General features: G+C 37.5%; 1 protein-coding gene across 9 annotated transcripts in view; it reads left to right on the forward strand.

Annotated features, from left to right (window-relative positions):
* Window positions 1–25,653, forward strand: part of STK33 (serine/threonine kinase 33) — a 194,696-nt gene that overhangs the window by 149,722 nt on the left and 19,321 nt on the right. For 8 of the 9 annotated variants that reach the window (XM_067038700.1, XM_067038701.1, XM_067038697.1 and 5 more), the window contains one exon: window positions 7,716–7,910. The exons of the other annotated variant lie outside the window; for it this stretch is intronic. In XM_067038700.1, coding sequence (XP_066894801.1) covers window positions 7,716–7,910 — 195 coding nt within the window. The remainder of the gene's footprint in view (window positions 1–7,715; window positions 7,911–25,653) is intronic. 9 annotated transcript variants of the gene reach the window in all.

Here is a 25,653-nt window from a genome sequence, read left to right on the forward strand (position 1 = left end):
CTTTATCCTTTCCTCCATTGATGGACATTTAGGTTGCTTACAGGTCTTGGCTATTGTAAATTGTGCTGCAATGAACATTGAGATGCATGTACCTTTTGAATTATGGTTTTCTCCAGATATGTGCCCAGGAGTGGGATTGCTGGATCATATGGTAGTTCTATTTTTAGTTTTTTAAGGAACCTCCATACCGTTCTCCACAGTGGCCATACCAATTTACATTCCCACCAACAGTGTAGGAGGGTCTCCACACCCTCTCAAGCATTTATTGTTTGTAGATTTTTTTTTTTTTTTTTTGTGGTACGCGGGCCTCTCACTGTTGTGACATCTCCCGTAGCGGAGCAGAGGCTCCGGACGCACAGGCTCAGCGGCCATGGCTCACGGGCCCAGCCGCTCCACGGCATGTGGGATCTTCCCGGACTGAGGCACGAACCCGTGTCCCCTGCATCAGCAGGCGGATTCTCAACCACTGCGCCACCAGGGAAGCCCCTGTTTGTAGATTTTTTGATGATGGCCATTCTGACCAGTGTGAGGTGATATCTCATTATAGTTTTGATTTGCATTTCTCTAATAATTAGTGATGTTGAGAATCTTTTCATGTGACTCTTGGCAGTCTATATGTCTTCTTTGGAGAAATGTCTATTTAGATCTTCTGCCCATTTTTTGATTGGGTTGTTTGTTTTTTTGATATTGAGCTCCATGAGCTGTTAGTATATTTTGGAGATTAATCCCTTGTTGGTCGCTTCATTTGCAAATGTTTTCTCCCATTCTGTGGGTTGTCTTTTTGTTCTGTTTATGGTTCCTTTGCTGTGCAAAAGCTTTTAAGTTTAATCATTGCTGGTGAGAGTATTAATTGGTACAACTGCTTTAGAAAAAGGAATTGGCATTATCTTTTAAAGTTAACCATTCACATACTTTATAACCAAGAAATTTCACTTCTAAGAATATACCCAAGGAACTCTTACACATATACATGTGGAGATATACACAATAATGTTTGTGGAAGTGTATATAGGAGCAAAATCCAGAATCAACCCAAATTCCCTCTGACTAGAGAATGAATAAATGGTGGTATAGTCTAACAATGGAATATTATATAGCCATGAAAATGATTAAGCTACATGTAATAATATGTACAAATCTATGAAATTTAATTTTAAATTAATCATAGTTTTGTTAAGATATAATTTACTTAATGTAAAATACACATATTTTAAATGTATAGCTGTTGAATTTTTATGAATTTATGCATTTGTGTAACCACCACCCAGAACAAAATACAGAACATTTTCACCCCACCACAAGAAAGTTCCTTTGTTCCCTTTTCCACCGTTCACTTTGTGCCACTCACCAGCAATGTGTAAGAGTTCTAGTTTTGCTCCTCATCCTCTCCAGTGCTTGTTATTATCAATATTTTTAATTTAGATACTCTGGTAATATATAATGGTATCTCTTTGTGGTTTTAATCTACGTTTCCTGAATGACAAATGAAATTGGTCACTTTTACTTTACCTATCCTTATTGGCCTTTTGGATATCTTCTTTTATGAAATGTCTGTTCAAGTCTTTCCTCCATTTTTCTATTAGTTATTTTAAAAATTTATTGGAGAATTTTGTTGTGTATTCTAGATATGAGCCTTTTGTCTCTCACACACACATAAAATAAATATATGTACAATAACAAGCATTGTAAGAAGCTGACTTAAGAAAAGAACATGGAGGGCTTCCCTGGTGGCGCAGTGGTTGAGAGTCTGCCTGCTGATGCAGGGGACACGCGTTTGTGCCCCGGTCCGGGAGGATCCCACATGCCGCGGAGTGGCTGGGCCCGTGAGCCATGGCCACTGAGCCTGCGCGTCCGGAGCCTGTGCTCTGCAATGGGAGAGGCCACAGCAGTGAGAGGCCCGCGAACCACAAAAAAAAAAAAAAAAAAGAAAGAAAAGAACATGGAAAGAATTACTGCAGATCCTTGCTCAAGCAGGTGACTTTTGAAAAAGAATAGGTCATTGGAAATTGAGGGTCTTGAAATTGACTCCCTGCAAACCATCCCTGCCCATACAGCCCTTAGGAAGTCTTCATGGACAGCGAGGTGTACACATAGCCGTTTGAAGAATGTTGGTTTGGAATATATTTTGTTTTTACTTTTCCAGCTTTATTGAGACATAATTTGACATATAACATTGTATAAATTTAAGATGTGTAACATAGTGATTTAATATATGTATATATTGTGAAATGATTACCACAATAAATTTAGTTACTATATCCATCACCTCACATAGTTTAAATTTTTTTTTCTTGTGGTGGGAAAAACTCTGAGCAGTTTTCAAATATACATTACAGTACTGAAGGCTCAGCAACACCTCTACCTAGAAATTCTTAGCAGACAATTGGAAATGCACTTCTGGAATAAGGGTAAATTACTAAATTTCTCAGTTTGTTTCCTCTTAAAGAATAGGAATATCAACACCAACTTTCTCTACTCTCATTATTTGCTATACTTGTGAAAACAAAATCACTGAGATGACTTTGTTAGGAAAAATTTTAAAGTGGTGCAGAGTTGCTTACTTCAGCAGCCCTTACTACCTTTCTATGCTGCTGCCTTGGCCTCACTGAGACCCATGAGAGCATGTTTGGTGATCTTACTGGGTGCTATCAGTCCCTTCGTGAGTATCTGCAACTTACATTATTTCTTTTCCTACATAGTTTATATTAATTTTTAGTCATATAGTAGTTGCCATTACCCTTAGTAAATGATTTAAATGGTAAACAAGGCAGGAAAAATAACTTTCTCCCTCTATTCCCTCACTCCCTCTTACTAAAGATAACCATTGTTAAGTCTCTTATGTATTCTTTCAAATACATTCTGAACATTTTTATTATTCACTTTTCACAAATGGGTTTATATTATGCAAACTATTCTTTTTCATCTAATGTATTTTGGGAAGATATGCTTATTTTTTTAAAAAGTAGTATTGTATCCAAAACTATGGATACACTATTATTTTGCCCCTATGAGTATGGAATATTTAAATTGTTTCAGGTCTTTTCTGTTACAAACAATGGTGCAACAAATGTTCTTGTAAGTATATGTTTGCATACTGTGTCAGCATATCTATAAAATAAAGTCCTAAAAGTTGAATTACTGGTTTGTGAGAATGTGCATTACACATTTTGATAGTTTATTGCTGATTTATCCTCCCATAAAAAGCAAGTAAATGAGAGAGCTTGTTTCCCCATACCCTCACCAACACAGAGTTTTATCAAACTTAAATTTTTTTTTTTTTTTTTTTTTTTTTTTTTTGCGGTACGCGGACCTCTCACTGTTGTGGCCTCTCCCGTTGCGGAGCACAGGCTCTAGACGTGCAGGCTCAGCGGCCATGGCTCACGGGCCCAGCTGCTCCGCGGCATGTGGGATCTTCCCGGACCGGGACACGAACCCGTGTCCCCTGCATCGGCAGGCGGACTCTCAACCACCGCGCCACCAGGGAAGCCCTCAAACTTAAATTTATGTCCATCTATTAGGTGAAAATTGGCAACTCATTGTTTTTGATTTGGATTTTATTAATTTTGTGAAGTCTGAGCATCCTTTTATATCTTTTTTATAAAGATATAAAATTTTTTTCTAATTTAAAAAATTTATTCCTCGGAACATTACAAAATAAAGAGTTCTAGCTACTTACGAAAAATAGAAAAGGATGACAGTAAGTTAAAGACCCAGAATGTTTCCTTTTCGCTTTGCTGATTTTATGTTTCATACTATCTTATCCCAACTCATACATATCATTCATTTGTTCATTAAAAAATACTTGTTAAAGACTTATTGTTTACAGAATAGTGATAGGCACTGTCCTTGAAAAGGCAAATTTTGTTAGATGAGGATGTATGTTTGGGTTCCTATTTGCAGGAACTGTCTACTAATTAAATCCTAATCTTAGTATTTGACCAATACTTCTCCTCTATGAGTGTTCATTTTTCCAGTTTTTCAAATTAAAGTAGTCTCAAACTGTTAGTTAAACAAGTGGAAATTTATTAACAAAAAGGTTGGTTTTCTACTTATGATAGCCTCAGACTATCAGCCTATTACTGCTGCCTTCTTGCCATTTGCTGCTTCATGGTTGATGAGTTCAGGGTGTGACCCCTCTTAACACAGCCAGTAAAGGGAGTTCAAAGGTTACTGTTCTGATGGTGAGGTGTCTCCACAATCTCCAGTGTCTGCCCTAACAATTCCACCCATTTTTGTTTGGTTGGTTCATGTGTAATTTCTCTTGAGCCTAGAAGGCTCATGACACACAGCTCTGGGCCACTTATTCATTGGTCAGTCCAAGTGTCTGATGCAATTCTTCCTCCAACTGTTAGCAGGCAAGAAGGGGCTAATCTAGTAAGTTATTGGCTGGACTTTAGACAAGAGGGAAGGTCTGGAATCTATACCAACATTTGTGCCTTGTTTGATATCACAAGAGAATATAGGAAGCAAATAGTTAAAAACTTATAAATGGTAGCGTGTTTTTGATGGGCTAATGACCCTATTCTAGACCTTTTGCTCTTCTCCCCAGTCTCTTTGCAATAAGAAACAGAATCATTTGTAGCGTGTCAGTCACCATGCTTTTGGGTGTATATATTGATATATGTGAACCAAGCACTTGAAACCTGGCTAGAAATGCAGATTCAAGATAGTACAGGTAATCCTTGCTTTGCACAGTAGTGCAGAACCATAAAAATAGTGCAGATTGAAGCTGTGAAAAATGATTTTAATAATCAAGGGAAAAATTTTGACTTTTCCATGCCCTTTAAAATTTTTTGTTAAACATTTAAAACTCCCTAACTGTTGGTTCTAAATATATAGAAAGAATGAAACAAAAGTAAAGCTAATTTTTTGCACTGTAATTTAAAACATTAGAAATATTGAGAGTTAAAGTGTCTTATTTTGGGGTTAAAAACTTATCAAGGTTAGTTTAAACAGTGCTTGCCTTCTTATCATACAGAGGGGAGCATCTTTTTTATGCCTTGGTGAATTGTCATACTGTTTTACAAGTTTGGACCAACTTCCAACATTGTATCCTTTGTCTTTTCAATGTCTTGAATATCTCTGAAAATTCTTTAAATGTCAAGTTTTTTGTGGGTGTCATTTTCTCTGAAGCATCTTCATCCTTCCTCATTTATGTTGATAAGTTTGCCTTCACTGAGTTCCTTTGGTTGCACATCTAGATTCTCACAGTGGCGGTGGCAGCATTCCCATGGTCGGCTATTTCTTCTATTACTCCATTTACATTTGATTCAAATTTTACTCCCAGTATTATCACTTTTAATTTCTTTGTTGCAGTTTCATTTTTGTTGGCAAATTCCCTGCAAGACAAGTAGGCAACACAACTGCACACATTGCTGTCTGTGTGTGAACTGAATAGCAGATGCACAGTGTCCAATCACCAACAGACTGTGAAAGAAGTGACGTGATTGGTCACTGATCATGATGCAAACCTGTAATTTACCTGGTGATCGTAGACTGAAGAGCTAGCAGTGAAGTTTGAACTTTATGCAGTTATAGTCAATGTACCATGGTGACTGAAATTTGAACTGTGTTGCTGAGGGACTGATATTATTTAAGTCATGATGACTAAAATTCATGCATATCAGGACTGTGCAAAGGAAAGACTGCCTAAATAAATTGGCTATCACGTGGTACTGATTGCATATGATTTGTGTAGTAATTACAACTTTGTTGAGTATGCTGATTATATAGTGGGCTCACTCTTTATAAGGCTTATTGGAGGTGACTTACAGAGGGTAAATATTTAATCTTCTGTCTATATCAGGACAGGCTAGATTATGCTGTGGTAACAAGTGACCCCCAAATCTCAGTGCTGTTTATGCCTTCCATTGCACATTGGCTGGGAGGAGGGGAGCAAGCTCTGTTTTACTTTGTCTTCACTCAGGAACCCAGGCTGAGGGAGGCTTCATCTCTGTGCTTCTATAGTTACTAAGGCAGAAATTGAGAACATGTAAATTACATGCTCTCTCTTCAAGTTTCTACCCAGAAGTGATACACACTATTTCAAATCACATTTTACTGGTCGAAACAAGTCATATCATCATGTTCCAAAAGAGGTGGAGAAGCAAAATTCTACTATGTGCCTAGAAGAAATGACTCTAGATCCAAAGAGTTAACTTGTAGAGAGTTTATCAGGGAAGAGCAATTGAGGACTGGGACTACAGACATAGATGTCAGATTGTCTCTGTTTTCTAATGAAAGAATTAAGTTGAGGCAAAGTTATGTGTACTAGTATTCCAGGAGCCTGGACACTGTGGGTTAGTGTTCAAGGTCATGATGAAGCCAGGAAGTTATAATAGAGGCTAGATGAATCACTGGGGTCAAGCAGGGCTGTTGACAGAGCTCTGAAGATCAGAACTCATTCAGATGAGAGCTCTGAGACTATCTGCTGTTCTAAACAATTTCAGCTCCTGTTAGCTCCCTGAGACTTCATCTGTGCTTCATTTAAGTTGACAACATCTTTGGAAGTTCTGGGATGCTTGACGAAGATGATGGTCAACTTGAGCCTTGACAGAAACGTAGCCTACAGCTTGGCAGAAGGCATAGTAAGGGCATTCTGGGAGTAAATGGGTAGAGGCTGCAGAAGTGCAACCAAAAGTAGGATGCTATGAAAGTAGTAAGAATATAGACCTTCTTAAAACAGGATGACATAGAAGAACCACAGGGAACGAATAGCATAATGATCCTCATTTAATTATTACTCTTCCATGCTTAATATTTGTCTGTGTCTTTAACCTAGAATATATTAAACTCTACAAATTCTCAACAGTGTACTCAGCCCTTAAGATGCCTGGCCTCATACTATTCTGTATCACTGTTGCTTAATGCTTCAATCCACCCACATATCAAATTAACTTAGATCACTCCATAGTTCCCACACCTAAACGTCCTGTTTTAATCTAAATGTGATCCAAACTTCTTGTCCAAACTTTCTCTACTAGTCTGAGTTAGGAGCAAAACTATTTAAGGCATACCTAGTCTAGCAGGAGGCATTTAAGAATGCATTCATGCATTTCTTGGCATTAAATGGAATATTATATTTGAGAAAAATATAGTTAATATAAAATGGTCAATTTTAGTATGGTATAGCCACATCTGGGGTTAAAACAGTGCACGGAATCCACTATAATCAAATGACCACATTATATCAAAATCTTCCAGTCAACTAAGAGCTTTCAAGTCAAACAAGTCAAACATCTATGTTCTTGGACACGGCACCGGACTAATCAACTGAATTTAGATTTTTTACCTAGACATTTTGATGTTATATAGGCTTACCCTTAGTGTTGGACCCAGTAGACTTTGGGCAACTTCTTTCATTCTTTCAGCTTCCCTATAAATTTTCTAGGAACGGCACTGTAAGGGGGTCTTTGGATTCCAGGAACTTGCCCTATCTAGTGGTTCTTTCACACAAGCATGCTGCATTATTCTTTTAAACCAGAATGTTCTCCCATCCCTAAATTTCGTCATATTGTAAAAGTATTAGTGAAGTGGTCTGAGACATGCCAGTACAAGGAGTATGCTCAAAAGGGCATCCAAAGTTTTGCTATTTATTCATCATTATAATTTTTCCATGTGACTTACTGAATTTGTGAGACTATATTACTAAAATATGTAAGAGTCTTCAGTTTTCTAAACTGTTTATAACACCAAAAATTCATTGTTAATATTAGGGCAATATACTTTCTTCAGCGAGACCAACCAATGTGTTAGAAATGATGAAAGAATGGAAAAATAACCCAGGAAGTGATGAGGAAAGTACAACAGACCAAAAGAACAACTGGTCCGGTCAAGAAAAGTTGAAAGGTTACCAACCCAGCAGAAGTGTCCATGTCAGTAACTCTTCAGATGAAAAGGAAGGAAAACAGGTAGGAAGAACCAACAAAACAAGTAGGAAGAACAAATTGTTCCATTTCTCCAAACTGTAAAATACCTTCACAACACTTGGAACATTTTTTTGCAACTCTTTTTTATTGTTGGTTTTTAATGGTTTGTAACAAAGGAGACCTGCATGATAAAGACAGTAAAGTTCTTTCCTCCCTTGAAACTATCATGATTTAGCAGTGTGGCCTACAAGCTTATTTTAGGATCCATGATTATATAGGGCAGGAGTCTGCAAACTTTTCTTGTAAAGGAACAGATAGTGCATATTTTAGGCTTTGTGGGCCATAATAATCTCTGTCACAGCTTCTCAACTCTGATGTTATAGCATGAAAATAGGCATAGACAACAAATGAATGAGCATGGCCACGTTCCAATGAAACTTTATTTACAAAGACAGGTGGTGTGCCAGTTTTGGCTAATGAGTCACGATGAATAATTTTTGTATTTTACCAGGCTACACAATTTGGAATGGGTTTATGTATTACCTCGAAAAAGACTTACTAAATTATCCAGTTAGTCGTTTCCAATTTTATGGTAGCTAAAACTGTTTGTATAGTTTTATTATTTTACCTTATTAGATCTGAATATAGTTTTATTATTTTTGGTGAATAAAATTTAGTAACATTTTGATTAATTCTAGATTGTGTTCTGCTAAATTGATATCCTGACAATTTACCCAAACCCTTTTTTTCTTTTGTTTCTTTGTTTGAGGAAAAATTTTCTGTATGTTTGTTCTCTTTCTTGTCTTGAGATGTAGTCAGCATATCTTAGCTCTTCTTTAATGATTGAACATGCTGCTAGTAGGGGCTGTATTTACCTCCAGAGAGCCCAGACTTCTTGTGAGGAGTTGCTGCCTTTCAATTCTCCGAGGCCTAGAGATGGGCAAGTGGAGAAAGGAACCAAGAGCGTAAATCCTGACCCACAGCCAGGAAGGTGCAGCGTGGCTGGCCCACACAGTGCCATGCTAAGAATCCTGTCAGAAATATGCAGAAAGAGACCCAGTAGAGTGATCTGGTTGATTTTTATTTACACATTGGGAACTTCTTTATCTACTTGATAGCAAATGTCTAGATAATAAGTTTGACATTTAATTATTCAGATATTTTGAAATAACCATATTTTTACCATAATATAAACATAAGTTTATTGACTCCCTTTCATCCTCTCTAGTCTGTTAACAACTCCTGCAGTGCTTAGCAGATGTGTATTTTATTTTATTTATTTATTTTTTTAAATTTTTTTATTTTATTTTATTTTTTTTTTTAACATCTTTATTGGAGTATAATTGTTTTACAATTGTGTGTTAGTTTTTCCTTTACAACAAACTGAATCAGTTATACATATACATATGTTCCCATATCTCTTCCCTCTTGCATCACCCTCTCTCCCACCCTCCCTATCCCACCCCTCTAGGTGGTCATAAAGCACAGAGGTGATCTCCCTGTGCTATGCAGCAGCTTCCCACTAGCTATCTAATTTACATTTGATAGTGTATATATGTCCCTGCCACTCTCTCACTTCGTCACAGCCCACCCTTCCCCCTCCCCATATCCTCAAGTCCATGCTCGAGTAAGTCTGTTTTATTCCCGTCCTACCACTAATCTCTTCATGACATTTTTTTCCCCTTAGAGTCCATATATATGTGTTAGCATACGGTATTTGTTTTTCTCCTTCTGACTTACTTCACTCTGTATGACAGACTCCAGGTCCATCCACCTCATTATAAATAACTCAGTTTCATTTCTTTTTATGGCTGATTAATATTCCATTGTATATATGTGCCACATCTTCTTTATCCATTCATCTGTTGATGGACACTTAGGTTGCTTCCATATCCTGGCTATTGTAAATAGAGCTGCAATGAACATTTTGGTACATGAGTCTTTCTGAATTATGGTTTTCTCAGGGTATATGCCCAGTAATGGGATTGCTGGGTCGTATGGTAGTTCTATTTGTAGTTTTTTAAGGAACCTCCATACTGTTCTCCATAGCGGCTGTATCAATTTACATTCCCACCAGCAGTGCAAGAGGGTTCCCTTTTCTCCACACCCTCTCCAGCATTTATTGTTTCTAGAGTTTTTGATGATGGCCAATCTGACCGGTGTGAGATGATATCTCATTGTAGTTTTGATTTGCATTTCTCTAATGATTAATGAGGTTGAGCATTCTTTCATGTTTTTGTTAGCAATCTGTATATCTTCTTTGGAGAAATGTCTATTTAGTTCTTCTGCCCATTTTTGGATTGGGTTGTTTGTTTTTTTGTTATTGAGCTGCATGAGTTGCTTATAAATTTTGGAAATTAATCCTTTGTCAGTTGCTTCATTTGCAAATATTTTCTCCCATTCTGAGGGTTGTCTTTTGGTCTTGTTTATGGTATCCTTTGCTGTGCAAAAGCTTTTAAGTTTCATTAGGTCCCATTTGTTTATTTCCATTTCTCTAGGAGGTGGGTCAAAAAGGATCTTGCTGTGATTTATGTCGTATAGTGTTCTGCCTATGTTTTCCTCTAAGAGTTTGATAGTGTCTGGCCTTACATTTAGGTCTTTAACCCATTTTGAGTTTATTTTTGTGTGTGGTGTTAAGGATTGTTCTAATTTCATACTTTTACATGTAGCTGTCCAGTTTTCCCAGCACCACTTATTGAAGAGGCTGTCTTTTCTCCACTGTATATCCTTCCCTCCTTTATCAAAGATAAGGTGACCATATGTGTGTGGGTTTATCTCTGGGCTCTCTATCCTGTTCCATTGATCTATATTTCTGTTTTTGTGCCAGTACCATATTGTCTTGATTACTGTAGCCTTGTAGTAGAGTCTGAAGTCAGGGAGCCTAATTCCTCCAGTTCCATTTCTCGTTCTCAAGATTGCTTTGGCTATTCGGGGTCTTTTGTGTTTCCATACAAATTGTGAAATTTTTTGTTCTAGTTCTGTAAAAAATGCCAGTGGTAATTTGATAGGGATTGCATTGAATCGGTAAATTGCTTTGGGTAGTATAGTCATTTTCACAATGTTGATTCTTCCAATCCAAGAACATGGTATATTTCTCCACCTATTTGTATCATCTTTAATTTCTTTCATCAGTGTCTTATAGTTTTCTGCATACAAGTCTTTTGTCTCCTTAGGTAGGTTTATTCCTAGATATTTTATTCTTTTTGTTGCAATGGTAAATGGGAGTGTTTTCTTAATTTCACTCTCAGATTTTTCATCATTAGTGTATAAGAATGCCAGAGATTTCTGTGCATTAATTTTGTATCCTGCTACTTTACCAAATTCATTGATTAGCTCTAGTAGTTTTCTGGTAGCATCCTTAGGATTCTCTATGTATAGTATCATGTCATCTGCAAACAGTGACAGCTTTACTTCTTCTTTTCCTATTTGGATTCCTTTTATTTCTTTTTCTTCTCTGATTGCTGTGGCTAGAACTTCCAAAACTATGTTGAATAAGAGTGGTGAGAGTGGGCAACCTTGTCTTGTTCCTGATCTTAGTGGAAATGGTTTCAGTTTTTCACCATTGAGAACGATGCTAGCTGTGGGTTTGTCATATATGTCCTTTATTATGTTGAGGAAAGTTCCCTGTATGCCTACTTTCTGCAAGGTTTTTATCATAAATGAGTGTTGAATTTTGTCAAAAGCTTTCTCTGCATCTATTGAGATGATCATATGGTTTTTCTCCTTCAGTTTGTTGATATGGTATATCACGTTGATTGATTTGCGTATATTGAAGAATCCTTGCATTCCTGGAATAAACCCCACTTGATCATGGTGTATGATCCTTTGAATGTGCTGTTGGATTCTGTTTGCTAATATTTTGTTGAGGATTTTTGCATCTATGTTCATCAGTGATATTGGCCTGTAGTTTTCTTTCTTTGTGACGTCTTTGTCTGGTTTTGGTATCAGGGTGATGTTGGCCTCATAGAATGAGTTTGGGAGTGTTCCTCCCTCTGCTATCTGTTGGAAGAGTTTGAGAAGGATAGGTGTTAGCTCTTCTCTAAATGTTTGATAGAATTCGCCTGTGAAGCCATCTGGTCCTGGGCTTTTGTTTGCTGGAAGATTTTTAATCACAGTTTCAATTTCAGTGCTTGTGATTGGTCTGTTCATATTTTCTATTTCTTCCTGGTTCAGTCTCGGCAGGTTGTGCATTTCTAAGAATTTGTCCATTTCTTCCAGGTTGTCCATTTTATTGGCATAGAGTTGCTTGTAGTAATCTCTAATAATCTTTTGTATTTCTGCAGTGTCAGTTGTTACATCTCCTTTTTCATTTCTAATTCTATTGATTTGAGTCTTCTCCCTTTTATTCTTGATGAGTCTGGCTAATGGTTTATCAATTTTATTTATCTTCTCAAAGAACCAGCTTTTAGTTTTATTGATCTTTGCTATTGTTTCCTTCACTTCTTTTTCATTTATTTCTGATCTGATCTTTATGATTTCTTTCCTTCTGCTAAATTTGGGGGTTTTTTGTTCTTCTTTCTCTAATTGCTTTAAGTGCAAAGTTAGGTTGTTTATTTGAGATGTTTCCTGTTTCTTAAGGTATGATTGTATTGCTATAAACTTGCCTCTTAGAACTGCTTTTGCTGTATCCCATAGGTTTTGGGTCGTTGTGTCTCCATTGTCATTTGTTTCTAAGTATTTTTTGATTTCCTCTTTGATTTCTTCAGTGATCACTTCGTTATTAAGTAGTGTATTGTTTAGCCTCCATGTGTTTGTATTTTTTACAGATCTTTTCCTATAATTGATATCTAGTCTCATAGCGTTGTGGTCGGAAAAGATACTTGATACGATTTCAATTTTCTTAAATTTGCCAAGGCTAGATTTGTGACCCAATATATGATCAATCCTGGAGAATGTTCCATGAGCACTTGAGAAAAATGTGTATTCTGTTGTTTTTGGATGGAATGTCCTATAAATATCAATTAAGTCCATCTTGTGTAATGTATCATTTAAAGCTTGTGTTTCCTTATTTATTTTCATTTTGGATGATCTGTCCATTGGTGAAAGTGGAGTGTTGAAGTCCCCCATTATAATTGTGTTACTGCCGATTTCCCCTTTTAAGGCTGTTAGTATTTGCCTTATGTATTGAGGTGCTCCTATGTTGGGTGCATAAATATTTACAATTGTTATATCTTCTTCATGGATCGATCCCTTGATCATTATGTAGTGTCCTTCTTTGTCTCTTGTAATAGTCTTTATTTTAAAGTCTATTTTGTCTGATATGAGAATTGCTACTCCAGCTTTCTTCTGATTTCCATTTGCATGGAATATCTTTTTCCATCCCCTTACTTTCAGTCTGTATGTGTCCCTAGGTCTGAAGTGGGTCTCTTGTAGACAGCATATATATGGGTCTTGTTTTTGTATCCATTCAGCCAGTCTGTGTCTTTTGGTGGGAGCATTTAATCCATTTACATTTAAGGTAATTATCGATATGTATGTTCCTATTACCATTTACTTAATTGTTTTGGGTTGTTCTTGTAGGTCTTTTCCTTCTCTTGTGTTTCTTGCCTAGAGAAGTTCCTTTAGGATTTGTTGTAGAGCTGGTTTGGTGGTGCTGAACTCTCTCAGCTTTTGCTTGTCTGTAAAGGTTTTAATTTCTCCATCAAATCTGAATGAGATCCTTACTGGGTAGAGTAATCTTGGTTGTAGGTTTTTTTCCTTCATCACTTTAAATATCCTGCCACTCCCTTCTGGCTTGTAGAGTTTCTGCTGAAAGATCAGATGTTAATCTTATGGGGATTCCCTTGTGTGTTATTTGTTGTTTTTCCCTTGCTGCTTTTAATATGTTTTCTTTGTATTTAATTTTTGACAGTTTGATTATTATGTGTCTTGGCGTGTTTCTCTTTGGGTTTATCCTGTATGGAACTCTCTGTGCTTCCTGGACTTGATTGACTATTTCCTTTCCTATATTAGGGAAGTTTTCAACTATAATCTCTTCAAATATTTTCTCAGTCCCTTTCTTTTTCTCTTCTTCTTCTGGGACCCCTATAATTCGAATGTTGGTGCGTTTAATGTTGTCCCAGAGGTCTCTGAGACTGTCCTCAGTTCTTTTCATTCTTTTTTATTTCTTCTGCTCTGCAGTAGTTATTTCCACTATTTTATCTTCCAGGTCACTTATCCGTCCTTCTGCCTCAGTTATTCTGCTATTGATCCCATCTACAGTATTTTTCATTTCATTTATTGTGTTGCTCATCGTTTCTTGCTTCCTCTTTATTTCTTCTAGGTCCCTGTTAACTGTTTCTTGCAAATTGTCTATTCTATTTCCAAGATTTTGCATCATCTTCACCATCATTATTCTAAATTCTCTTTCAGGTAGATTGGCTATTACCTCTTCATTTGTTAGGTCTGGTGTGTTTTTATCTTGCTCCTTCATCTGTTGTGTGTTTTTCTGTCTTCTCATTTCGCTTATCTTACTGTGTTTGGGGTCTCCTTTTTGCACGCTGCAGGTTCGTAGTTCCTGTTGTTTTTGGTGGCTGTCCCTAGTGGCTAAGGTTGGTTCAGTGGGTTGAGTAGATTCCCTGGTTGGGGGGACTAGTGCCTCTGTTCTGGTGGATGAGGCTGGATCTTGTCCTTCTGGTGGGCAGGTCCTCGTCTGGTGGTGTGTTTGGGGATGTTGGTAACCTTATTATGATTTTAGGAAGCCTCTCTGCTAATGGATGGGGCTGTAGACCTGTCTTGCTCTTTGTTGGGGATAGGGTGTCCAGCACTGTTCTTTGCTGGTCCTTGAGTGAAGCTGGGTCTTGGTGTTGAGATGGAGATCTCTGGGAGATTTTCGCCATCTGATATTACGTGGAGCTGGGAGGTCTCTTGTGGACTAGTGTCTTGAGGTTGGTTCTCCCACCTCAGGGACACCGCCCTGGTGCCTGGCTGGGGCGCCAAGAACCTTTAATCCACACGGCTCAAAATAAAAGGTAGAATAAATAGAAAGGAAAGAAAAGGAAGGAAGGAGGGAGGGAGGGAAGGAAGGAAGAAAGGAAGGAAGAAATGAAGGAAGGAAGCAAGAAAGGAAGGAAGGAAGGTGCAGAGGAAGAAAGGGAGGAAGGAAGAGAGGAAGGGAGGAAGGAAGGGGGGAAGGAAGGAAGAAAGGAAGAAAGAAAGGGAGAAGACAGAGTAGTATAAAGTATAGTTATTAAAATAAAAAATAATTATTAAGAAGAAAAATTCCCTTTAAAAAAAAAAAAAACAGAAAAATGGGTCAGTCTAACCCTAGGACAAATGGTGAAAGCAAAGCTATACAGACAAAATCTCACACAGCAGCACACACATACACACTCACAAAAAGAAAAAAAGGGGGGAAATAATAGTATATCTTGCTCCCAAAGTCCACCTCCTCAACTTGGGATGATTCGTTGTCTATTCAGGTTTTCAACAGATGCAGGGCACTTCAAGTTGATTGTGGAGCTTTAATCCGCCGCTTCTGAGGCTGCTGGGAGAGACCGCCCCCTCTCCTCTCTGTTCGCACAGCTCCTGGGGTTCAGCTTTGGACTTGGTCCCGCCTCTGCGTGTAGGTCGTCCGAGGGCCTCTGCCCTTTGCTCAGACAGGACGATGTTAAAGGAGCAGTTGATTCGGGGGCTCCAGCTCACTCAGGCTGGGGGGAGGGAGTGGCACAGGGGCGGGGCGAGTCCGCGGCGGCAGAGGCCGGCGTGACGTTGCACCGGCCCGAGGCGCGCCGCGCGTCCTCCCCGGGAAGCTGTCCCTGGATCCCGGGACCCCGGCAGTGGCGGGCCACACGGGCTCCCGGGAGGGCCGGTGTGGAGAGTGACCTGTGCTCACACACAGGCCTCTTGGTGGTGGCAGCAGCAACCTTAGCGTCCGACACCCGTCTCTACTGTCCGTGCCGACAGACGCGGCTCGCGCCCGTTTCTGGAGTTCCTCTACACGGTGCTCTTAATCCCCTCACCTCACACCCGAGGAAGCAAAGAGGCAAGAAAAAAATCTCTTGTCTCTTCGGCAGCTCCGCGCCCGCCCCTGGGGCTCCTTCAAGCGGCGCACTTAATCCCCTCTCCTCGCGCCCAGGCAGCAAAGAGGGAGGAAAAGGTCTCTTGCCTCTTCGGCAGCTCCAGACTTCTCCCGAACTCCCTCCCGGCCAGCCGTGGCACACTAGCCCTCTTCAAGCTGTCTTCACTCTGCCAATTCCAGACCTTTCCCTGGGATCCGACTGAAGCCCGAGCCTCAGCTCCCGGCCCCGCCCGCCCCGGCAGGCGAGCAGACAAGCCTCTCGGACTGGTGAGTGCCGGTCGGCACCGATCCTCTGCGGGAATCTCTCTGCTTTGCCCTCCGCACCCCTGTGGCTGCGCTCTCCTCCGCGGCTCCGGAGCTTCCCCCTCCGGCGCCCGCAGTCTCCGCCCGCGAAGGGGCCTCTAGTGTGTGGGAGTCTTTCCTCCTTCACGGCTCCCTCCCACTGGCGTAGGTCCCGTCCCTATTCTTTTGTCCCTGTTTATTCTTTTTTCTTTTGCCCTACCCAGATATGTGGGGAGTTTCTTGCCTTTTTGGAGGTCTGAGGTCTTCTGCCAGCATTCGGTGGGTGTTCTATAGGAGAAGTTCCACGTGTAGATGTATTTCTGATGTCTCTGTGAGGAGGAAGGAGATCTCCGCGTCTTACTCTTCCGCCATCTTTAAGCCGTCTCTCGCAGATGTGTATTTTATATTCTTGTTAAAAATAACCTAAAAACCGACTGTTTGCATTTCCTCACTTATAGTTTGAAAATTTTCCTGTTAGCTGACTTGGCATTTTATACACACATATACATGTGCACACGCACACATACATACACATACATATATATACATACACACATGTATATATACTCACACATGCATACACATACATTACACGTATTACATACATGCATCTACTGTATACTCACATATATACAGACACAAATCCATACATACACATGCATATGCACATTATCTTTTGTAGTCTTGGATTCTGTTTGGCACTGAATCTGACATAAAATATCCTTGTGAACCAAATGTTTGGTTGTCTTCCATCTCCTTTTTCATTGCTCTGTCACTTGTCTCCACTATCCTCCTCCTCTTCCCCCTGAAAGTCACAGAGTGATGGAACTTGCCATGCTGTTCTCAGCTACTTCCAACTAGGGAACAGAAGAATTGGAATTTGAGGTTCCTGTGGATGCTAGAACTATATTCAGTGGATTGAAAATTTAAGACTATAGATTTCTGCTCATAAACAAGAAGAACTTTTCCACAATCAGAGCTCACCTGCAATAGCACAGGCTGGGCCATGGATAGTAAACCCTACCTTTCAACTATTGGAAGCATTCATGCAGACTCCGGAAAGCTACTTGTTATAAATGCTGTAGCAGGAATTTCTCCAACGTGGGTAGGAGTTTGCCCTGGATGTCCTCTAAGGGACTTTCCTATGCTTAGGTTTTGGCTGTGATATCTTGGGAGGAATACCTTACCTTATTTGAGAATTTTTCTGAAAAGTGTTACCCCTTAAAAGAAAGACTTCTCATCCATATTAAAATTTTCACGGATTTTTATGAATAAATATGTTACTTTATTAATTATATTGAAGTTGAGTTTATGTTAAGAAATTACTTCTTTTATTTTTTTCAAATCTTCATTAACAGTAAATAGTGGAGTATAAGGCCTAACGTGATAACTGAAAATAGCATAGGCCATTTAGTCTTGAGTCCACACAGGATTCACATAGTAACTAATATTCTTAAGAGTGAAATTTTAATTTTATTAAAAATCATTCTATGAAGGGCTTCCCTGGTGGCTCGGTGGTTAAGAATCCGCCTGCCAATGCTGGGGACAAGGCTTCGAGTCTGGTCCAGGAAGATCCCACATGCCGCGGAGCAACAAAGCCCGTGTGCCACAACGACTGGGCCTGTGCTCTAGAGCCTGCAAGCCACAACTACTGAGCCCATGTGCCTAGAGCCAGTGCTCTGCAACAAGAGAAGCCAGTGCAATGACAAGCTGACTCACCACAATGAAGAGTAGCCCCCGCTCGCCGCAACTAGAGAAAGCCCGAGCACAGCAACAAAGACCCAACACAGCCAAAAATAAATAAATTAATTTTTTAAAAAGAGAAAAAAATCACTTTATGAATATTGAAATATTTCCCACGGGAAAAATTTATTTGTTAAAATTAGATTATATGGATAATTTGATATGATAAATAATTTATACTTGCAAAATTAAAGAGATGTATATGATTCCTTTTTCCATTAAAATATTTGAAATTTGGCTTTACTTTAAATGGAAATCTGCCAGCAGTTCCTGCTTTCCATTGTATCATTGTTCTCTCTTCTGAAGAATCTCATAAATCAATTTAGAGCTCCTGATTTTGTATTTTTCACAAGCCAACGTCATCATATTTTTTAGATAGTGGCAAAGCACTTGAAAAACCAGCAGAGAAAGTGAGGAATTATTAAAAACAAAAACAGTTGAACCAAGCACCTTCCTCTTTCTCTAAGTAACTGTTCCTTAGTTCCAAATGCCCTGGGCATTATGGAAAAATACAGTGTGTATCTCCTCATTGTTCATGTTTGGACTAAGGTATCACAGTTCACCTTTTCAAACTTATTTTTGACTAGTTGATGTCCTTTTTTTTCCCTTTTCATTTTCAGCCTTTAGTCTGTTTTAGGTAATTGTGTTTTTTGAAGATAGAAGTGTTCTCTCTTATATATCTTGTATTTTACAGGCTGAGTACATCTAGGTAACATTTTGTGTTATTGGTAACCCTCTAAATTCCCTACAATGGGTTCTTAATCTATTATGTCAGACAGACCCAAGACTTAATTCCTACAGCAGCATTTACTCTTCTTCAAATGAGACACTTAGCAGACAATTGCTTATTGTAGGAACATGCCTTTCGATGTTCGATTCTTAGTGATTTCCAATAAGTAGTACAGTACTTTCATTGTTCATTAAGCTCAGAAAACAATTGAAGAGAAATGAATGTCTGTAATTAAAATGCAACCCCCATAACCATAGAGGGAGAGACTAGCAACTCTGGATGTGATAGAAGTATATTTGCATTACAGAATTCTTGCTTCATAAAGGAAAAACTTCTTAGTTGTTAAATTGTTTATTGAACACAGTCTTGAATATACTTGTTTAGTGAAAATGGAAGATTTTTGTGATCATTTTTCTTGACTGAAAAAACATGGCCTTTACAGAATCATAGGAGATGGTATGTGTAGCAGATACTTTATCTAGTCTAGAAAGTAGAAAGGCAAGCTGGCTTAGTAACTTTGAAAAGTTATTTTGATCAATGAAATGTATTCATTAGCAGTTCTTCAAAGTCAAGGAATATTTGAATTTAAATAAGATTGAAATTAAACGGTTCAACTATGTGGTATATTGACCTGTTGCTGTGAGGAAAAAGTCAAGTTTTCTTAGTATTTTAGTTGAGTAAGATAAAAATTTTCTTTTCGTAGCATATTAAATCTTAGTTTCCTGAGCCCATGTGAATCATGTGAAAATTTGGTGGTGCTTCCATGTTTCTGGCACACTTTTATACTCCAATATTGAAGCATTGTAATCTAGAATATATGCCCAAGCATTCCATTTAAAATATCCTACTGGTTAAAAGCACAAGCTCCAGATCTAGGCTGCCTGGGTTCAAGTCCTGGCTTCACCACTTGTAAGCTTTAGGACCTTGGGCAAGTCTCTAGGCCTCTGTTTCCTCATATCTAAAATGGGAAAAATAATGACATCAACCAAGGACTAAATGAAATCATGCATGTAACACTCTTGACATATAGTAAGCACTCATTAATGTTAGCTATTATTAATTTATTATTATATTGCTAAAGAACTTGCATAGAATATTGCTAAAATTGCATGTTCTTTCCTGTCTGCTTTAAGGCTCCTTTGGGCATAGGTGTGGGAATAAACTAATGAACAAACTAAGAAATATCATTTGCAAAAGTGGTAAGATGATGCTTCCAACCTCATTTGCCCTCTGAGTTTGGTGAGATCCCTAGGGCACTGTGGTAGCTTGGATTATTTTTCCCAATTATTTAAAACCTCTGTAAGGGATCTGTACATTCATACCCTTTGCCATGTGGTTTTTCTCCCTATTCAAGTAGATGTATATTTTCTCACTTCCCTAATGTTGATCTTAGCTATATGACTGACTTTAGCAAATGAAATGTTAAGAGGTGTGATGTAAGCAGAAACCTTAAAAGTATTTGCATGATTTAGCTTGCTCTCTTGTATTTCTGCCACATGCCATGAAAAGAACATGACTGCAGAAGCCACAGTTCCTGGAATTATGAAGTTCTGTGAACAGACTTGAACCCAATACAAAGCCTGAAGTCTAGCCTAGCACCACCAAGCAAAAATTAATGTTTATTGTTATAACATACTGAGACTCTTATAGTTCTTTGTTAGGTAGTTGTACAGAAAAAAGTTAACGTAGCAGGCCTAAACTGCTTTCCTTGAAAAGACCTGCTTTCCAGGTTGGCCCTTGGCTGGCTTTTGGGAACTTAGATTTTGGAACAGAGGCTACCATTAACTGATAAGAATGATTAATTGTGCCTAAGCTGTGCAAACAATATGGTTTATGCTGAACACCTGATTTCCTTCTGGGAGTCTGGGATTTTGCTAGGTGCTAGGCAGAGGTTGCCTACATGACCAGCTCCCAATAAAAACCCTGGGTGCTGAGTCTCTTTGAGCTTCCCTGGTTGACAACATTTCACATGTGTTGTCACAACTTGTTGCTGGGGTAATTAAGTGCATCCTATGTGACTCCTGGGAGAGGACTCTTAGAAGCTTAAACATGGTTTCCACTGGACTTCTCAAGTGTCTTTTCACTTTGCCAATTGTGCTCTGCATCCTTTCACTATAATAAATCATAGCAATGAGTACAACTATATGCTGAGTTCTGTGAGTCCTCCTAGTGAATAATGGTACCTGGGGACCTCCCAAACATGGTAGCATAGCTGCGGCAATAGCTGACTAATACAGGTACTAGTTATTCATTGTGCTAACATGAATTTTGACCTATTGTTGTTTGATCTAATGCTATTGCAATTCCAGTTGCTAGTTTGGATTCATAGGCTTCCATAAATAATAAGGCTTTTGTCTGTACTTCTATTCCTAGTAGAATCTCCTGTGTAAGGCTTAGGTTTCACCACAGGTTTAGCCAGATGTCTATGGTTGAAGGGGTATATTAGTGAATCCTTTCAAATCATTTCCCTGCTCTCCCAAGCCTAGCTTCTGCTCAGCTCCCCTCAGAGATTATAGCTTCTAGTATATGCTATGTATATTTTCCCCTGTGGAGAACCAACCCATTGGGTTGGGTTATAAAAAATATTGCTTCAATTTCAAATGTATTAATTTGGTTCCACTCATCTCTTATCCTGCCTTTATGCTATAATTGTCACATGTATTACATCTATGTAATTATAAACCCTACAAAACAATGTTTTAATTTTTGCCCCAAATAGGTGTATTCCCAAGAAATTAAAAAGAAAATTGTTCTTTATATTTACCCAGATATTTACCATTTCTGATGCTCTTCTTTCCTTTCTGAAAATCTAAGCTTCCATTTAGTATCATTTCCCTTCAGCCAGATTAACTTCCTTTGCATTTCTTGTATTGCATGTCTGCTAGTGATGAATTCTCTCAGTTTTCTTTTGTCTAAAAATGTCTTTATTTTGTCTGAATTTTTGAAGGACTTTTCTCTGTTTACAGAGTTCTGGTTTGACAGGTAATTTTGGTCCACACTTTAAAGATGTTGTTCTTCTGCCTTCTGGAATCCAGATTCTCTGATAAGAAGTCACTGGTAATTTGAAATGTTCTTTTCGTATATGTAATGTGTCACTTTTCTCTGAATGTTTTCAAGATTCTCTCTTTATCTTTGGTTTTCAGCAGTTTGATAATCATATTGCTAGGAATGTACTTCACATTTATCTTGCTTGGGATTTGCTGAACTTCTTGAATCTGTATTTCTGTCTTTTGCTAAGTTTGGGAAATCTTGTGATTACTTTTTCCTTATTTTTTTCTGAGACTCTTAATTACTCATATGTTAGACCATTTGATATTGTTCAATAAGTCCCTGAGGCTGTATTGATTCTTTTCAATCTGTTCTTTAAATTGGATACATTCTATTAATCTATCTTCAGTTTTACTCTTTGCTCTGTTGTCTCCATGTTCCTGTTAAACCTATCTGGTGAATATTTAATTTCAAATATTATATTTTATTCTAAAATTTTCATTTGGTTCTTTTTTATTATTTCTATTTCTTTATGGAGAGCTGCTTTATTCATCAAATAAATTTTCACTTTACATCATTGATAATAGTGATGATAACTGCTTTAAAATCTTTGTTTGCTAATTCTAATATCTGGGTCATCTCAGGATCTGTCTCTATGGATTGTTATTTCTGTTGAGGAATTTGAGGAATTTTGGATTGTATCCTAGACATTGGGAATGTTGTGTTGTACTGGCTCTTGATTTGACTATGTTCCTCAAAAGAGTGTTGACCTTTCTGTTTTAGCAGGCAATTAGTTGAGTGGATAAAAACTGAAAATTGCCTCTTAGCCAACAGTTCAAATCTTAGGTTGGTTCATTTACCTTTAGCTGAGCAGAATTTAGGATTCCCCCTTTCTGGCTATCTCCTTTAAGGAATTCCCTCACTATTCTTTGGTGTCTGTGGTTGCTTTGAATTCCATCCTTTAGTTCTTTAGATCAGAGAGAGAGAATTGTGAAAGCATCTGTGGTAAAGGGTGGGGGCACGTTGCCATCAAAGGAGCAACTTTTGACAGCCCAACAGAAATAATGGAAGCCAGAAGATAAAGGAATTATATTGTTAAACTGCTAAATGGAAAACAATACAAAACAAAAAACCTGCCAACTTGGAATTCTGTATCTGGTGATAATTTCCTTCAAAGATAAAAATAAAAAGTTTTCAAGTATGTAAAAGACGAGGAATTTTTACCAGTCTATCTTACTATAAGAAATACTAAAAGAAAAGTTTCAAGGTGAAAGAAAATGATCCCAGATGAAAGTAACTGTAGGAAAATATGAAGGGCATTGGCAAGAGTAAATATAAAATAATGTTGACTGTTTAAAACAGTAGCAATAATAATAAGAACTAAGCTTTCATCTCAATAAGCTAGAAAAAGAACATCAAATTAAGCACCCTCCTAACAAAAATAGTAGGAAGGAAATAATTTTTAAAAAGAACATATTATGAATGATTTAATGCTAATACATTGGAAAATTTATATGAAATGGTCAAATTCCTTTAAAATACACCAAAACAGGTACACAAAAATTAAAAATTTAAATAGTTCTCTTCTTATTTTTAAAAAACTGAATTTGTAATTAAGAACTTGCTGGTGTAGAAAACTCCAGTCCCAAATGATTTCACTGGTTAGTTCTTCCAAATATTTAAGAAGGAAAGAGGAGAAAGCTTATGACAAACTCTTGAGACTATTTCCCAACTCATTTATAAGAAAGGCATAACATTATGATCAAGTGTATAGTATATTCCAGGAATGTAAGTTTGGATTAACATCCAAAAATCCATCAATGTAATTCACCATATTAATAAGTAAAGGAGAAAAGCCATATAGTTATCTCAATAATTTTTTAAAAAGCATTTGATAAAATTCAACACTCAAGCATGAGAAAAACCCTCAGCAGATTAGGGACAGATGGGAACTTTCTTTTACATACTAAGGGATTTTTACCAAAAGGAAAGAAAAGAAAACCCCTCTAAAGCTAATACAATTCTTAATGGTGAAATACTGAACATTTTTCCACTGAAGATAGGCAATAGACAAGGATGTCCTTTCTACTTCTTTTTAACATTGTACTATAGGTCTTAGCCAATGCAACAAGGCAAGTAAAAGAAATAAAATTATATAGATTGGAAAGAAAGAATAAAACTGTGGCTACCTGCAAATGCCATGGTTGTGTACATAGAAAATCCCCAGGAATCTTCAGAAATTGAACTTAAAGTGCAAGATGCAAGATTTGTATACAAAACAATCAATTGTATTTTTATATACTAGCAATGAACAATTGGTAAACAGAAGCTTTTTAAACCATTTAAAATATTATTGTAAAACATAAAATATTAGTGATAGATCTAACAAAATATATGTGAAATATATATACCAACCCCCACACCATATTGCTGAGTGAAATTGAAGAAGGCTGACATATATGGAGAGATATACCATGTTCATGGATTGGAAGATTTGATACTATTAAGATATCTCCCCGACCTGATTTATAACTTTAAAGCAACCCCAAGTGAAATCTAGGGCTTTTGCTTTTCTGATAGAAATTGACAAGTTGATTCTAAAATTTATTTGGGAATATGTAAGACCTAGAACAGCTGAAATAACGTGAAAAGAACAAAGTTGGAGAACTTATATGATCTGATTTCAACATTTACTGTGTAGCTTCAGTAATCAATACAGTGTGTTATTGGTTTAAGAGTAGATAAATAGATCAATGAAACAAAATCGAGAGTCTAGAAAGAGACCTACACTTATGAGGTCAATTGATTTTTTACAGATATTTCAAAGCCATTCAATGGAGAAAGGATAGTTTTTTCAATAAATGGTGCTAGAATAATAGTACATCTATATGGGAAAATAATAACTTTGAACCCCCTAGCTTACCCTGTATACAGAAATTAGTTTAAAAGCTAAACTATAAAGCTCTTATGAGAAAACATAGGATAATATCTTCCAACCAGAGAGTAGTCAAAGATTTCTTAAAACACAGAAAGCCCTTTAAAAATGGATAAAATAGACTTCAGCAAAAGTAAACATATTAGCTTATCTAAAGCATATTAAGAAAAGAAATAGGCAAGCCACAGACAGGGAAAAAATATTTGCAATAAACATATCTGACAAAGGACTTGTATACAGAATATAAAGACAATTCCTACAACTCAATAATAAAAAGACAACTCATTTTTTTAAATGGCCATAAGACTTGAACAGACACTTCAGATAGAAAGATATATAAGTAGTCAATAAGCATATGAAAAAAAGTGCAACATCATTAGTTATCAGGAAAATGCAAATGATATCAGGAAAAGTTACAATGACATATCACTACACTCTTTCTAGAATGTCCAAAATTTAAAAGGACTGACAACTCGAAATTTTAGCAAATATTGGAGCAACTGGAATTTTCCTACATTGCTGGTGGGAATACAAAATGGTGCAGTCCTTTTGGAATACAGTTGGGCAGTTACTTATAAAGTTAAGCATTTACTTACCATTTACCCAGCAATCCCAAATGTAGGTTCAAAAAAGGATTAGTGGAATATGTTTGTAGCAGCTTTATATAAAAAAAGAGCCCCAAACTGGGAACAGCCCAAATATTCATTAATAGAAGAATGGATAAACAAATTGTGACATATTCATACAATGGAATACTGCTTGACAATTAAAAGGAATGAACTACTAATACACAGATGAATCTCAAAAATGGTATAATACTATGAGAATCTATAACTATCTCAATAAAAATTTCAATTAGAAAAAACATGCTAAGCAAACGAAACAAGGCACAAAAGAGTACATACTGTATGTTATTTTGTTTATATGAAGTTTTAGAAAAAACAAAAGTAATTTATGTTGAAAAATGTCAGAACACTTATAGCCCCAGGATGGGAGGGAGTTGACTGGGATGTGGCATGAGGGAACTTCTTGGGGAATTGTTCTATTTCTTGATTGGGGTGTTGGTTATATAACTCTATGCATTATCAAAACTCATCAAACTATACGT

Source organism: Kogia breviceps, chromosome 7 (assembly GCF_026419965.1).
Source record: "Kogia breviceps isolate mKogBre1 chromosome 7, mKogBre1 haplotype 1, whole genome shotgun sequence".
NCBI classification, from domain to species: Eukaryota; Metazoa; Chordata; class Mammalia; order Artiodactyla; family Physeteridae; genus Kogia; species Kogia breviceps.